Source organism: Osmerus mordax, chromosome 9 (genome assembly GCF_038355195.1).
Source record: "Osmerus mordax isolate fOsmMor3 chromosome 9, fOsmMor3.pri, whole genome shotgun sequence".
Lineage (NCBI taxonomy): Eukaryota > Metazoa > Chordata > Actinopteri > Osmeriformes > Osmeridae > Osmerus > Osmerus mordax.
Window position 1 is genome coordinate 9202067 of NC_090058.1, and position 14765 is coordinate 9216831.

At 45.3% G+C, this 14765-nt stretch overlaps 3 protein-coding genes and 2 pseudogenes across 4 annotated transcripts; 1 reads left to right on the forward strand and 4 right to left on the reverse strand.

The window, feature by feature from the left end:
* The first annotated feature begins 932 nt into the window (after window positions 1-932).
* Window positions 933-6564, forward strand: hhipl1 (HHIP-like 1). 2 transcript variants are annotated; one of them, XM_067242914.1, is made up of 9 exons: window positions 933-1285; window positions 1767-2413; window positions 2565-2708; window positions 2945-3273; window positions 3655-3781; window positions 4509-4654; window positions 4840-4921; window positions 5504-5586; window positions 5792-6564. In XM_067242914.1, exons 1-9 carry the CDS (start codon window positions 995-997, stop codon window positions 6394-6396), a joined length of 2454 nt encoding a protein of 817 aa, XP_067099015.1. In that variant the 5' UTR covers window positions 933-994; the 3' UTR covers window positions 6397-6564. The 2 variants fall into 2 exon arrangements, with proteins under 2 accessions (XP_067099015.1, XP_067099014.1); XM_067242913.1 differs by lacking the exon at window positions 933-1285 and having other exon boundaries at window positions 1773-2413.
* Window positions 6565-7509: 945 nt separating this feature from the next.
* LOC136949142 (histone H3) lies at window positions 7510-8110 on the reverse strand. Its single transcript, XM_067243349.1, has one exon. It carries the CDS (start codon window positions 8018-8020, stop codon window positions 7610-7612), a length of 411 nt encoding a protein of 136 aa, XP_067099450.1. The 5' UTR covers window positions 8021-8110; the 3' UTR covers window positions 7510-7609.
* A 765-nt stretch (window positions 8111-8875) lies between these two features.
* On the reverse strand, window positions 8876-10713 carry LOC136948819 (histone H2A-like; annotated as a pseudogene).
* A 288-nt stretch (window positions 10714-11001) lies between these two features.
* Window positions 11002-12021, reverse strand: LOC136948805 (histone H1-like). Its single transcript, XM_067242874.1, has one exon. The coding sequence runs from the start codon at window positions 11996-11998 to the stop codon at window positions 11363-11365; it is 636 nt and encodes a 211-aa protein (XP_067098975.1). The 5' UTR covers window positions 11999-12021; the 3' UTR covers window positions 11002-11362.
* A 2298-nt stretch (window positions 12022-14319) lies between these two features.
* Window positions 14320-14753, reverse strand: LOC136948820 (histone H4-like; annotated as a pseudogene).
* Window positions 14754-14765: the final 12 nt, after the last annotated feature.

Below are 14765 nucleotides of genomic sequence, written 5' to 3' on the forward strand. Positions count from 1 at the left end.
TCATAATGAGACTAGTTTATGCATTATGAGTTGCTTTTGCCTTCTCACACAGGGTAAAGTAAATACGTGCCAACATGTCATTGTAGACAACAGCATTAAGATGTTATGAATTTAAACGGGTTAAATGTTTCGAATTCATGTTGGTGAATGCATGATATTCAAGTAGTGTGACAAGGATTGTGTGACAAGGATTAGGAAATAAGAAGCATGTCCAGTGTGGCAGGCAAACGTTGCCATCTAGAGGCCAAATGCAACAACTCATATTGAAAGCATTTCCTGCATGTTACGGAATGTGCAAAACCAGGCTACGCTAGTTTTTTAGTAGCATGTTTTACTCCAAAATGCATTTGAAATGCATCGATATTATCACACTTTGAATTGTTTATGGGCTATACATTCAAATTTAATTAAATGTGAAATTGCCCAGGCTTCTCCGCAAAACCATGCATTTTACTTTATTCTGCAAGAAATTGTATTAAACGACAACTCTCCCAGGATTCCTAAATGTGTCTGTAATAGACTACAAATGTGTCTGATGCATTCTCTATGCCACTACGAAGGTTATACAAGGTTACCTATTTCTACATTCATTATAGGCCTATAGGTTTTTTGTTCTTGTGGTCTAGACATGTGGAATATAACCCAGACTGCTACTATAACCCATATTTGTTATCTGTGTGTCTTTGAGAGAAATGAGCAACGAGATGATGTAGGCAACGTCTGTACTGACAACCAATTCGATTCTCAAAATGGTAAGGACGAAGAACTAAGGACATAGCCTACCGGTTGGTTATTGAGAGGAACGACGTCAGTGAATTGTTGTCCTGCTGAATAGCAAAGTAAACGAACCCAGACCAAAGTTGACAATTAAAGTGTGGACAAAGTTCACAGTGCTTCAGAGGCCGGTCGAGACGGGAGTGTGTTCTTTTAAAGGTTTGCATAACTTCTGTTCTATGTAATCCCCGTGGTGCATTGTATCCTAAATAACGTCAACATGTGCCATTATTGTGATGTTCGCGGTCGTGTATGGCTTTCGCCTTGCATTCGATTATTTTTGTTTGGATTATGCGTCGCACCTGTGATTTTACACCCTCAGTGTTTGGATTTCAAACCCCCATTTCGACCCCAACAAGAGCTCCAGTTTTGCTCCATGTACAAGTACTTCGGCTGTTGTGACTATGCGAAAGACCAGGAGTTGATGGACAGATTCTATAAAATTATGGACAGATTTGACTATGATGGATATTCCAAATGCGCAGGATACGTTCAGGACCTTCTCTGCCAGGTAAGCATGAATGACAGCCAATTGGGTAAAGGTCGGTTTAGCATGGGTTGTGTTAACCTACAAGTACCAGCATGTTCAAATAGCCAGCGTTCAATACGGTTCACATTACGTGTTTAGAATACGTTATTTGTCTAAAATAATTAAGAATGCGAGGCACTATAACGTATTAAGCTCAGGCTCTGGATGCTATTAAAACATAATACTGTAAATCGTTGAGGAATCTGTAGGTCTATGCGATGTGAAATTTAAGATTACGGTTAAACACGCAAATGGTGGTAATTCTGGCCAGATGTAGCATAGTCTACGTGCACAAAACCACCAAGTCAATGTCTTCAAGAGGCAGCCAGCTATGAAAGAGGTGGTCCCTCACTCACTTTTCCTGTTACTTTCTTCCTTCCTTCCCCTTGACCCCTTGTTCTCTCTTCTGCAACTCCCTCCTTTCTTCTTCGCCCTTACTCCCCTTTTCATTCTACCTCAACAGGAATGCTCTCCATTTGCAGCTCACCTTTTCGATGCAGAGGACCCAAGCACACCAACCAGAACCATCCCCGGTCTCTGCCCCGGCTACTGCTCTCAGTTCTGGCAGAGATGCAGAACTACAGTCCCCTTGCTCTCAGATGACCCGCATCTGGTGGAGTTACAAACAGACCAGACCCGCTTCTGTCAGTATCTGGAGCTGATGGACCCAGATTACTGCTACCCACACCTGCTCAGCAACGAGCATTTGACCCAGAATCTAGGCAGGGTCCGGTCAGACTCAGCAGGCTGCCTGCAGCTGTGTTTGGAAGAGGTAGCCAATGGGCTACGAAACCCTTTAGCCATGGTGCACGCGAACGATGGAACACACCGTTTTTTTGTGGCCGAGCAGGTGGGCTTGGTGTGGACTTATCTGCCAGACCGGTCCAAACTGGAGAAGCCATTCCTGAACATCACCAAGGCAGTGTTGACCTCGCCGTGGGAAGGGGATGAGAGAGGGTTTCTTGGGTTGACCTTTCACCCCAACTACAAGTACAATGGGAAGCTGTACGTGTATTACTCTGTAGAGATCGGCTTCGATGAGAGGATCCGGATCAGCGAGTTTCGGATATCTGCAGGAGACATGAACGTAGTGGATCATGGATCTGAGAGGTGGAATGCTGGGCCTGTGAAGGCACATATACACAAACACATGCAAACATACACGCAAAAGCACGCGCACAAACACACCACACACACATGAAATGTTTACATTTTGGCTAACTCTTGCTGCCTTCTACGGCCATCTATAATTCCTTCCTAGGATTATCCTTGAGATCGATGAGCCTGCGTCCAACCACAACGGAGGACAGCTGCTGTTTGCAGACGACGGCTACCTGTACATCTTCACTGGGGATGGGGGCATGGCAGGAGATCCCTTTGGAACATACGGGAATGCCCAAAACAAGTAGTATTATTATCTTGTCACAGAGCACATAGATTTATGTTGGTTTTGACTGTCTGATATTGAGTCATAATAATACAATGCATTTGCATTGTAACTGCAATTGTAGTAACAGAAAGTAACATCATATTTCGGGAAAGATCTGTCACTGATTAAGTAAGCTGTTATTTATTTAGTAACTAAAAGTTACCTACTAACAGGGACATAAGCACTAACCCACCCTCTGTTGTCTGCTTTAGGTCAGCTCTGTTAGGCAAAGTCCTCCGTATCGACGTGGATGACAACGACAGGGGACCTTTGTACAAGATCCCGCCTGACAACCCATTTGCGCGGGAGCGCGGGGCGCGCCCCGAGGTGTATGCCTACGGGGTGAGGAACATGTGGCGCTGCTCCGTGGACCGCGGGGACCCACTGACCAAGGACGGCAAGGGGCGGATTTTCTGCGGCGACGTGGGCCAGAACAAGTACGAGGAGATCGACATCATCGAGAAGGGTCGGAACTACGGCTGGAGGGCCAAGGAGGGATTCTCCTGTTATGACATGAAGCTGTGCAGCAACAGCTCCCTAGGTGGGCAATCCTGGAGCCAGCCCCCGGTCAGACAGGCGGTTCTGTTGTGACTTGGCTTCCTGCTTCATAGAGGTTGTGTCTCAGTGCATACGGTTATCTAGTGCTCTGCTTCATTGTATAAAGGGGGGAAACAATCTTGACAATGTGTTTGGTCTTTGAGTGTTTGGAATAGAGGAACAAATACTCCATGTTACTGTTTCTCGCAGTATGTAGAGAGAACAGAGAAGGAACACCAGTATTAGTTCAGATGATCAGAACAGATGTCAAACACTAACTGGTACCATCATCGATGTTAGGGCTCATTGATAGGCAATTAATACCATACTGTATGAAAGTATTTCCTTGTCCCACAATTGAGAATCCCTCTCAAATTAATTCCAGATGACGTTCTACCTATTTATGCATACTCACACAAGATGGGCAAGTCAGTGACTGGAGGCTATGTCTACCGAGGTTGTGAATACCCCAACCTGAATGGCATGTACATCTTTGGAGACTTTATGAGTGGGTAAGGTGACACCCTACTTCATTTTCATTTAGTGTAAACCCTTTGCTATGTTTTTATAGACTGATTCTCCTGACATATCATGTATTTTTAATCTGATAGAGGAAATAAGTTGTGGTAGTGAAGAAGTCTATTATTGTACCCTGTTGCTGTGAAAGTACCAAGTCAATGAAGTAAGTTGCCAAATACAAGTTCAAGACAAAGACTGGACAAAGAATACAGGAATGAAGGGCAGTTAAATAGTATCTCAATATGGGAGGGGGGTGACAATCAACGTAGCTTCGCAAGCACAGAAGACATGAAGACACATGAAGACGCCACATTCATGGTGCTAGATAGCTTTTGTTTAGTCTTTAGATAGAGGTCCTTGACGTTCCTCCTATTTTCCTTGTTCAAAGTTGCATGGCATTATCTACTTTGGTAACATTGTGACCTACAATCTAGTGTCACAGACCTTTCCTAGTCACATCTTACAAAGAACTAACTTATGGCTATGCAGGCTAAACAAGCTTTAGCAAACAGCATAATGACAGTTTATTATTGATACAAGCAACATAATACAGAGATAGGCATATTTCTCGAATGGCATAACTTGTACCACAACATTTTTATAAAGTGTAACTACAAAGCAGTTCTGTTGTAAATACCATGTAACGGTATTTATATGTAGTCATATAATAGTTAACATAACCTTAATGTGTAAAATGCCATGTGTCTGTGTCTTTGTTAGGCGCATGATGAGCCTGCAGGAGAACAGAAACACAGGGAAGTGGGACTACCAGGAGATATGCATGGGAGTAGGCCTGACCTGCGCCTTTCCTGGACTCATTGACAATTACCACCAGTATATTATCTCCTTTGCTGAGGACGAGGCTGGTAGGAACATCACACTCACAGGCTTGTGCACGTACGCATGCACACACATATGTACAGAAACGCACACTCACAAACAAGACAATTTGTCATTAGCCTACACGGCATTGATCGATTGGTCTTGTTTTCCTTTTGATGAATGTAGAAAGTTTACTGGATGATCTAGCATATATTGTCCTTGTGATCAGGGGAGCTTTACTTCATGTCCACTGAGAACCCCAGCGCCACATCTCCCTCTGGGGTTGTTTACAAACTAGTGGATCCCTCAAGGTGAGCCACCAATTATGTTTATGGATTGTGTTATCTGATATATATATTGTAGCAGTTGACAGCAGGGTTAGGGCAGTTTTCCCACAACGTTACTGCTGATGAATGCAGTCGGGATCTGTTTTCCCATTCATGGAGGTCTCCTTCCCTCTCACTCTCTCTCACTCACTCTCTCACTCTCCCTCTCTCTCTCTCTCTCTCTCTGGTGAAAAGAGAATGTTGGCAGCAGTGCGAAAGCCCTGTCATTTACATCTCTTGTTCCCTGACATCAGTCCAGGCAGGTCTTGGCTGGCTGCCCCTGTCTTCTGTTCCTCTCCCTCTTCATTCCCCTCTCGGTCTGTCTCAGTCTCGAGATGTTGGCTTCAGCTGTATGCAACTATGTCAAGATATTTGTTTCTCATCCATCAAGCTGATTCTAATTATTCTCCACCTCAGCTATGTTTGTTAAAGGGGAGCAAAAGGTGACCCATACAGCGAGCTCCATCTTCGAAAATTATCTTAAAATAGAAAAAAAACGACACTTCCACAAACGTATGCCCTTCTTATTCCAACACTGAGATGATGTTTTCATTCTTGCTTTTTCAGACGGGCAGCACCAGGACAATGTCACTATGACCCCCTTCCTGTCAGAGTGAAAAGCAAGCTCATCCAGTTAAAGCCGAAGGGAAGTGAGTGAGCTGGCTATGTCATAATATCTCACAATCTGTCTTCTGTGATTGTACTGTATTTAATCCATTTGCTCCTGAATATCAGTGACACTGGGAATATTGAGATCATAGATTTTACATGGTGATGTATGAAGCGTTTGAACGTAAGAACGTAATACCCAAACCGAGTCACTAACATAGATGTTTGGCTCTCTCAACGATACAGCTTTAATTCACGTTCACAACAAGAAGTCCAAGGTTCAGCACAGAGACGAACTCCCTGTAGGACCGTACCAAACAGACACAGACATGACGGTCAACCCAGACTGGCTCCAAGACATCATGGACCTCCTGGAAAATACCGAGTTCCACACAACCACGACCCCCACGACCACGATCAAACCGCCCAGGCAGTCAGGACGGAGAGGCCGTGGGAGGAAGGGCAAACACAGGACTGATAGGCCTCCAAAACTCATGGCTTCGCCCCAGAACGGTGCAGTGAGGCTGGCGGGAGACAGGGCGGAGCGTGCAGATCACGGGAGGGTGGAGATCTTTGCTGACGGGGAGTGGGGGACGGTGTGTGACGACTTGTGGAACACGAAGAGCGCGGCGGTGGTGTGTCGGCAGCTGGGCTTCCGGTACACCGTGAAGGCCGCCAAGCACTCTGAATTCGGTGAAGGGAAGGATCTGCGGATTCTTCTGGATGACGTGCAGTGCGAGGGCAGTGAAGCGAGTCTTTTAGACTGCAAGCATTCAGGCGTGGGTGTGCATAACTGTGCCCACAATGAGGACGCTGGGGTCATTTGCAGTAACTCAGACTATGTTGTATAAAACCTTACAACATTGCTACCCAATAATTTGTTGATTTATGTTTCCTTATTGCTTAAGTCTTGTGACAACTAAAACCAAGGATCATTTTAACGTTGACCAATTGTTGTGGAGACTGGCACTTATGCCTACCTCAATAAAGTGACATTTGCATTTTGTCATTAATCTTCAGTAGTCTCATTACAATGTAACATGGAACATACTGAAGATAGACCTAGACCCAGTAAATGAATGAATGGCTTTGGAAATGCAGGTAATTTGACCGAATGTGATGATCACACTAAAATAAATGTTATCTTCTGCAACTGGCTCTCAGCCCTTCTTACAGGTGGTTTTCAGTATCATACAAGAACCGAGACAGTGTTTAAAACCTTCATATGGGGACTAAAAGGCCTTTAAATTGTAAAGCAACTGATCTTTTTCACATCCTGTATCAGCATCCCACATCAAGTCATAGCAGATATTTAGGGGGAAACTCTTCCATTTACATTTAGCAGACGCTCTTATCCAGAGCGACTTACAGTAAGTACAGGGACATTCCCCCGAGGCAAGTAGGGTGAAGTGCCTTGCCCAAGGACACATCAGTTGGCATGACCGGGAATCGAACTGGCAACCTTCGGATTACTAGCCCAATTCCCTCACCGCTCAGCCACCTGACTTCCATGTTTTTAGTTTAAATTGGTTCCTTGAATTTTGGACCAGTTGCCAGTTCTTAAGAAAAGATTATGCTGAATAAATCAATCTGAACCAGGGACACCAGGCTCCTCTACAAGGCTACACAATGGTCACTCACCCCAAAAAACTAAATCAAGCATTATGGTCTTCCAGTAGAAATGTGTAATTACCAGTGTGCTGTAGTAAACACAGAACGCCAGGTGAGGGCGCTCTACATAGCACCATAGAAATTCAGCAATAATGTATGTTTCCACGAGTTTTTTGAATGATACAATTGGTTGTGCAAAAGTTAAGGAATGCAGAGACTGAATCCAAAACACCATAGGTTACTTAAATTAAAGCTGCATTTTAGCCCAGGAGGTATAAGACGGTGTTAGTCGAAATACATTGAATCGGCTGAAAATACACAACCAAGTGTTTCAGTTAGCCTAGCTACCTTCTAAACGCGTGTAACATGGAAAATATTGCCTTTCGAAACTAATGGAGGTGGCTCTTAAAAGAGCCTTTGGTTTATTTATATCATAGGACGGTTGTGTGATGCTTATGCACGCTCCCCACGAATGCGACGGGCCAGTTGGATATCCTTAGGCATGATGGTCACCCTCTTAGCGTGGATGGCGCACAAGTTGGTGTCCTCGAACAGACCGACCAGGTAGGCCTCGCTGGCCTCTTGAAGTGCCATCACAGCAGAACTCTGGAAACGCAGATCCGTCTTGAAGTCCTGAGCGATTTCTCTCACCAGGCGCTGGAACGGCAGTTTACGGATCAACAGTTCAGTAGATTTCTGGTAACGACGGATCTCTCTCAGGGCCACTGTTCCGGGCCTGTAACGATGGGGCTTCTTCACTCCGCCGGTGGCTGGGGCGCTCTTACGAGCGGCCTTTGTAGCAAGCTGTTTCCTGGGGGCTTTGCCACCGGTGGATTTACGCGCTGTCTGCTTTGTTCTGGCCATGTTAAAACGTCTTCTCTGCGAGTCGAGCTATAATGAACTTCCCTACTCGAGAAGTTTATATAACCCATATTGAGTCCCATCGTGCGCTGATTCGACGGCCTCTCTCAGCAAATTCATTGGCAGGCTGTCGGTGCCTCCTTTGATGACCATTGGTCGCGGAAATCGAGTAAGTTTTGCCCGCCTAAAATTTGATCCCAAGACCCCGCCCCAGCCTCGCTCCAAGCGCACCTCCTTTACTTTGTTATTGATGTGCATAATAAGACCGCTCAATTTGTAGCCTATACGAAGCTGACTTGACTGTTTATTGAACCTTAATAGGCCTAATTCATCGCGCAACGGATTGAAACAAAGACAGAATAAATAAAGTTAAAGTATTCTTGACATTATATGACATCATGTGTGACATTCTACAAGAGCATTCCCATTTGCTGCAGCCTAGCCTACTGCACAACAAATCTAGCTTAATTATTCATGCAGCCCAAGTTCAAACCCTAAAATAAAATTTTAGTCCTAAAGGAGGCTATCAGTAGGCACATTTATTTTCAACAAAGTTTATGGACCGTAGAAGGTAGCCCAAGACTGGCTGATTGTCCTAATTTTAGAGTCGTGTTTATTCTCTACACTATCAAAAGTCCTTTTTCTATGTAACATTGAGTCCGTTTGATTGCTTCAAGTTATAGCCAACTTTGCTTGTTTTTAAAACGACTTTCCAGTTCTTGGTTGGATCGACGCTCTCTTTGGATCAACTTATTTCTGTAATCGGCAGACTAATATTTCATCGTGTTGGTTCACGTCTAGCCAAAACATTGCGGTTTGAACTCACCCAGACACGTATTTCTACTTGAGAATCGCTTAAATTGTACTCGGACACCATTTTAGGTTTATTCAGTTCAACAACCAAGACATTGTTGAAAATGATGGAAGAAAGCGGTTTTGAGATTGTTGTGGGTGGCTCTGAAAAGAGCCTTTGGGTCAGGGTGGGTGATACACTCGAAGTCTGCACAACACAATTACTTTCCTTTAGCGGCCTTTTCGGTCTTCTTGGGCAGAAGTACAGCCTGGATGTTGGGCAGAACGCCACCCTGTGCGATGGTGACGCCACCAAGGAGCTTGTTTAACTCCTCGTCATTGCGGACAGCGAGTTGCAGGTGACGAGGAATGATACGAGTCTTCTTGTTGTCACGGGCTGCGTTACCGGCCAACTCCAGGATTTCAGCAGTTAGGTACTCGAGCACGGCGGCAAGGTAGACCGGCGCACCAGCTCCAACTCGCTGAGCATAATTGCCTTTCCGAAGAAGTCTATGGACACGGCCCACTGGAAACTGAAGACCGGCACGTGATGACCTAGTCTTTGCCTTTGCCCTGGCTTTCCCTCCGGTTTTCCCTCTTCCACTCATTTTCAAGTAAATAAATTGCTAAACGTTAGATAACAGACACATTTCGGGCCAAGCAGAATATATTTTATGCAGTGAATGGCACCCATTGGCTACGGGCCCGGTGCAGTGTTATCCAATCAGAAGGAATAACTCAACTTTAGCTGGAAAGTCGGACTTTTTACACATTGCGACGCGATGACGCTTATTATTCAAAGGCAGTCCTTATTTAGGAATTCCATTGAAAAACACAGTCCACAAAAATGCAACAATGAAACTTCTGGTTAGCAACATTTTTACTTTCTGTAGGGCTGATAATTTTCTTACTTTCAGTTCCTGGCCCTTCAAAGAGAAGCAACAGTGCAGTAATCTCAGCTAGAACGGTCCTGTCAAAGAGTCTAGTGCCATCTGCTGTTCGGGCAAAGTGTGTCCAGTCTGTAAGACAAGCGCCCCGGGGCTTGTGAGACTGGCTACCCAAACTGAGTTCAGGTTTTCGCTCTTTTTGGTGCCAGGTATTTATAAAATAAATGCATTATCGAAAGTAGGATAGGATACATTGTGCAATCAATTAAACAAAGCTTGCCTTAGGCTAACACACTTTTGATCATATGTGATCAAATGTGTAGCCTATTGCCAACGTCATGTTGAACTGTTCATGACAGGCCCTTCAGAGCAGTGGTTCTCGTGGGGTCAGCAAACGGAGTCCGCAAAATAATTTGCAATAAATTATATTGTTACATTGTGCTGTATCATTAAAAAGTTAAACGTATATTATAATCTACAGCTGGGGGCCATTTGCACCAAAAAAAACAAGCATATTGTGTCCATTTAAGAGCACAAAGGGTATGCTGAATGGGTGTTACGATTGTGGGGGTTACGATTGTTTGAGACCGTTGCTTAAACTACAGTTTAGTGAGCAACTGCGGATTGTGTGAAATCGGAAACAGTGGGTTTTTCAATTAAAATGGACTTGAATAGCTTTTTCGGTCTTCTTGGGCAGAAGCACAGCCTGGATGTTGGGCAGAACGCCACCCTGTGCGATGGTGACGCCACCAAGGAGCTTGTTCAACTCCTCGTCATTGCGGACAGCGAGTTGCAGGTGACGAGGAATGATACGAGTCTTCTTGTTGTCACGGGCTGCGTTACAGGCCAGCTCCAGGATTTCAGCAATACTCGAGCACGGCAGCGGTGCACCAGCGCCAACTCGATCGGCATAGTTGCCCTTTCGGAGAAGTCTGGACACGACACACGGGGAACTGGAGACCGGCGCGAGATTACCTGGTTTTCGCATTTGCCGCCAGTTTTGCCTCTTCCACTCATATTGCCTTTGCTTACTGTGGAGTAGGTTTAACGATGATATTTGAAAGACTGCACAGATAAAATAGCTCGTGGAGCTCCGCCCCATATGGGGGAGCAGAGCTCCGCTCCTCTCAATTGCACTGATTGGTCACAAACACGGTGTGGCGTGATCCAAACAGCGCGCGACAGACGGCATTTCTCCTTTCGGATTTGACGCTCGTGCACCCCACCCCCAGGAGGGACTGACTATCTGTCATCTTTTTGGGCGCCAATTATAGTAATCCGTTAGGCTACTGAAAAAAAGCGCGCAGATTTAATGGTCTTAGATATTTTTTCAGTTAAACGTCTACAATACTTTTTACAAATGGGCTAGTGGATGGCATTGAAAAGTAGGCTACTAGCCTACACCGAATGTGCCATGCTTAACTCATAATCACTCAGACACAAGTTAGTCCTAAACTCCTAGACAATCGGCACAAGTCTTATGGCAAATCAGTCATACATGTTGCTGTCAACGACAGCAGATACATTGTTTCAAGACAATGCGCCAGCCAAATTCTAATTGACTTATGCGTCAACTGTGTGCTGCAAACAAAATGGTGATGCGCTTTTATGGACAGGTGGGTGGCTCTTAAAAGAGCCTTTTTGTAGTACATGATACTGAAAATGTTTACTTCTTCTTGGGGGCCGCCTTCTTTGCCTTAGGTTTGGCCGCTTTAGGCTTTGAAGCTTTGGGCTTGGCTGCCTTGGGCTTAGCCACCTTCTTAGGGCTCTTAGCTGCTGCCTTCTTGGGTGTCGCGGGCTTCTTGGCCTTTTTGGGGCTCTTGGTCGCCTTCTTGGCTGCCACGGGCTTCTTAGCCTTCTTGGGAGACTTCTTTGCGACAGCAGGCTTCTTCGCAACGGCCTTCTTGGGCTTCTTGGCTGAAACAGGCTTCTTCGCGACTGCCTTCTTGGGACTGGTGGGCTTCTTTGCAGCTTTCTTTGCCTTTGGTTCGGCAGCCTTGTTAATCTTGAAAGACCCAGAGGCGCCGGTTCCCTTGGTCTGGACCAAGGTACCCTTTGTGACAAGGCTCTTGACTGCAATCTTGACGCGTGAATTGTTCTTCTCTACATCATAGCCACCGGCCGTCAGAGCTTTCTTCAGAGCAGCTAGGGACACACCGCTCCTCTCCTTGGAAGCGGACACAGCCTTGACGATAAGTTCACCGACGCTGGGTCCCGCTTTCTTGGGCTTGGCGGCTGCCTTCTTCTTGGGTGCCTTTGCCGGGGCGGCGGTTGCAGCGGGGGCTGGAGCGACTTCTGCCATGTCTCTATCTCTCGTTAAGCACTGATCACACACGTCTGAATCTGTGACTGTAGCTGGGTAAGAGGCAGTGGGCTGTCCTTAAACACGACATGAGAACTGTGTAGACTCAACCATGCCGGGTCGGTTGCTCTGTTGCTGGAATGCCCTGACACTTGTGTTTTCTCCTTGCGAATAATAGCCTAAAAACCCTATTTTTATTGAAGCTGCAATCCAAAAGAAAATTGGGCCAGCGAGTAGCCTTTTCAATGTTCAAAAGAGAGTCGCGTGGACACCTGAATTATCAAGAGCTTTTTTGTGGCAAGCTCAAAACATCGCAGTTGGTCTCGCGGAGGGAGCAGGGCACATTGGTTTTCCTGTACCATTTGTCTCCGAAAGTGTCTAAAAGTGCATGCTTTATCGACCAACAAACGTTTTCCAGTGAGCCACGTTGTTTGGCGATATGTTAAGCAACGTTAGAGTACCCAGATCCAGTACCAGTGCCTTTAAAATGGGTCTTCTTTGTGGGATGTAAAACACAGTATTGAAACCGGGGCTGAGGTCGAGTTAGGCTAATAGGCCTAGGTTTTTTCTCTTTCGCAATTGTATCAACATTTTTATACAATGACACATCATTTGGCTACTCTTTGTGGTTGTCACCTGTGGACAATTAATCAGAACGGCATCACAACGCACGATTCGACTAACATAGAGATTTGGAGCTCACCGGCTCCACGTTAGCTGGGCTTATTCGATCGACCTCACTTCCACAGTGATGTTGTTGGTGAGGTTGATGATTAAATTGCTATTGTCTGACTATGTGTTCATTTGCTGCCGGTTTAAATGTGTTAGTCTTTAATAGCCAAAAATGTGCCGGTTAGGCTAGTGTCTCGTCCACGGACAGTTTGGGTAAGGCCTCACCGACGCATGATTGTTTTTAGCACTCATAGTTGCCTAAACCTAATCTTCTGGATTGGGTGTCGAGTAGTGCCCATGCTTTATAAAATGTAATAATCCTGAAAGGCATAGCCTATATTTATATTTAATTAGGCTTTCAATTCACTTCAGGCGCTCAACCAGTTAACGAGGATCATGTCGTTTAATTGTAACTTGTTTAACTATGCTCTTCTGGTTCTACCCATTGGCTCTTATTTGCTTTTCACAATGTATGCTTCATGTTTTGGCTTCCCACATTGTTTTGGGGCCATCTCGTGGTTCATCCTTGACCTATGCACATTTTGCTCTTTCTAGGTCGCTTTGGATAAAAGCTGCTACTAAATCTAACAAAAAGATAAAACGCGAGTCCACCGCTTTACATTGTCATTTAGCAAACGCGCTTATCCAGAGCGACTTACAGTAAGTAGGCCTACAGGGTCATTCCCCGAGGCAAGTAGGGTAAAGTGCCCTGCCCAAGGACACGTCATTTTGCACGGCCGGGAATCTGGCCGCTCAGCCACCTGAAGCCACTTTAACTCAACCCCGTGCCTGTCTGTGCACGAGGAAATATGGGCACGACTGTAATGCATGCATTTTAATGAATTGAGAGCATCTGACGCTGAGCAAGGCACTGCGATACGATTAATAGCGGACTGGGGGAGTCGGGTTGGATAGCCCGTAGCTCTTTAGGAGGCTGGTTTTCGTTTGCAGTGGGCTTGAGTCAGTGAGAACAGATTTTTAGTAGTGATGGGTCGTTCGCGAACGATCCGGCTCTTGAAGGTGAACGTCGGGAGCTGGCTCGCATATCTGAAGAGCCGACTCTATTTTTAATAGATAATACAGCATATAAGAACTAAATGATTATGAAATAATTAATTTTAATTGTATTTAAAATAATTGACTAATTCAAAGAACGAAAAAATACTTGTAGGCTTAAAGGCGCACACGATCGTCTGTTCCTGTCAATCCTGCATGAGGGAGGGCCGAGCCAACTCAGTCAGAGTAGTCAAAACTCGGAGAGCCATGACAAATCAATGCATTTTTAAAGATATGTGGTTATGGCCGAGTATGATTTCATAATTTAATTCAAATTGTTTACACACCTATCAGTTAAACATGTATTTTTTAAAGAACCGTTAGGGAGCCAAAAGAGCCGGCTCTTTTTAGTGAGCTGAGCCGGAATGCCCATCACTAATTTTTAGGCAATCGGGATTCGGGAGGGGTAAAGGGTCAAGTAACCAAATAAATCAAGCCCTTTAGATTAGTTTTTCACCCGGCCGCTAACGAAGTCTGTGGAACATAGTTCCCTGATGCAAATTCTGAAATATGTTTACATGGAAAGCTCTATTAGGGACATATGGGCGGCTCTTAAAAGAGCCTTTGGTTTAAGTTGAGGTTGTCAAATGTGTTTAACCGCCAAAACCGTACAGAGTACGGCCCTGACGCTTCAGAGCGTAAACGACATCCATCGCGGTCACGGTCTTTCTCTTGGCATGTTCGGTGTACGTTACGGCATCACGGATAACGTTCTCCAGAAACACTTTGAGCACACCGCGTGTCTCCTCGTAGATCAGACCAGATATACGTTTCACTCCACCGCGGCGAGCAAGACGACGGATGGCTGGTTTAGTGATACCCTGAATGTTATCACGTAACACCTTGCGGTGACGCTTAGCGCCTCCCTTCCCTAGTCCTTTACCGCCTTTTCCTCTTCCAGACATGATGCAGACGCTGAAATTTTAGTAGTGACTTTTGTAGGCAACATCAATGGCTTTATAGCATATTTGCGGACTTGATGGAAAGCAGTCCGCGCTGCGTGTGGGCGTTGCAATGGGAGGGACATTCAGCCAGAATC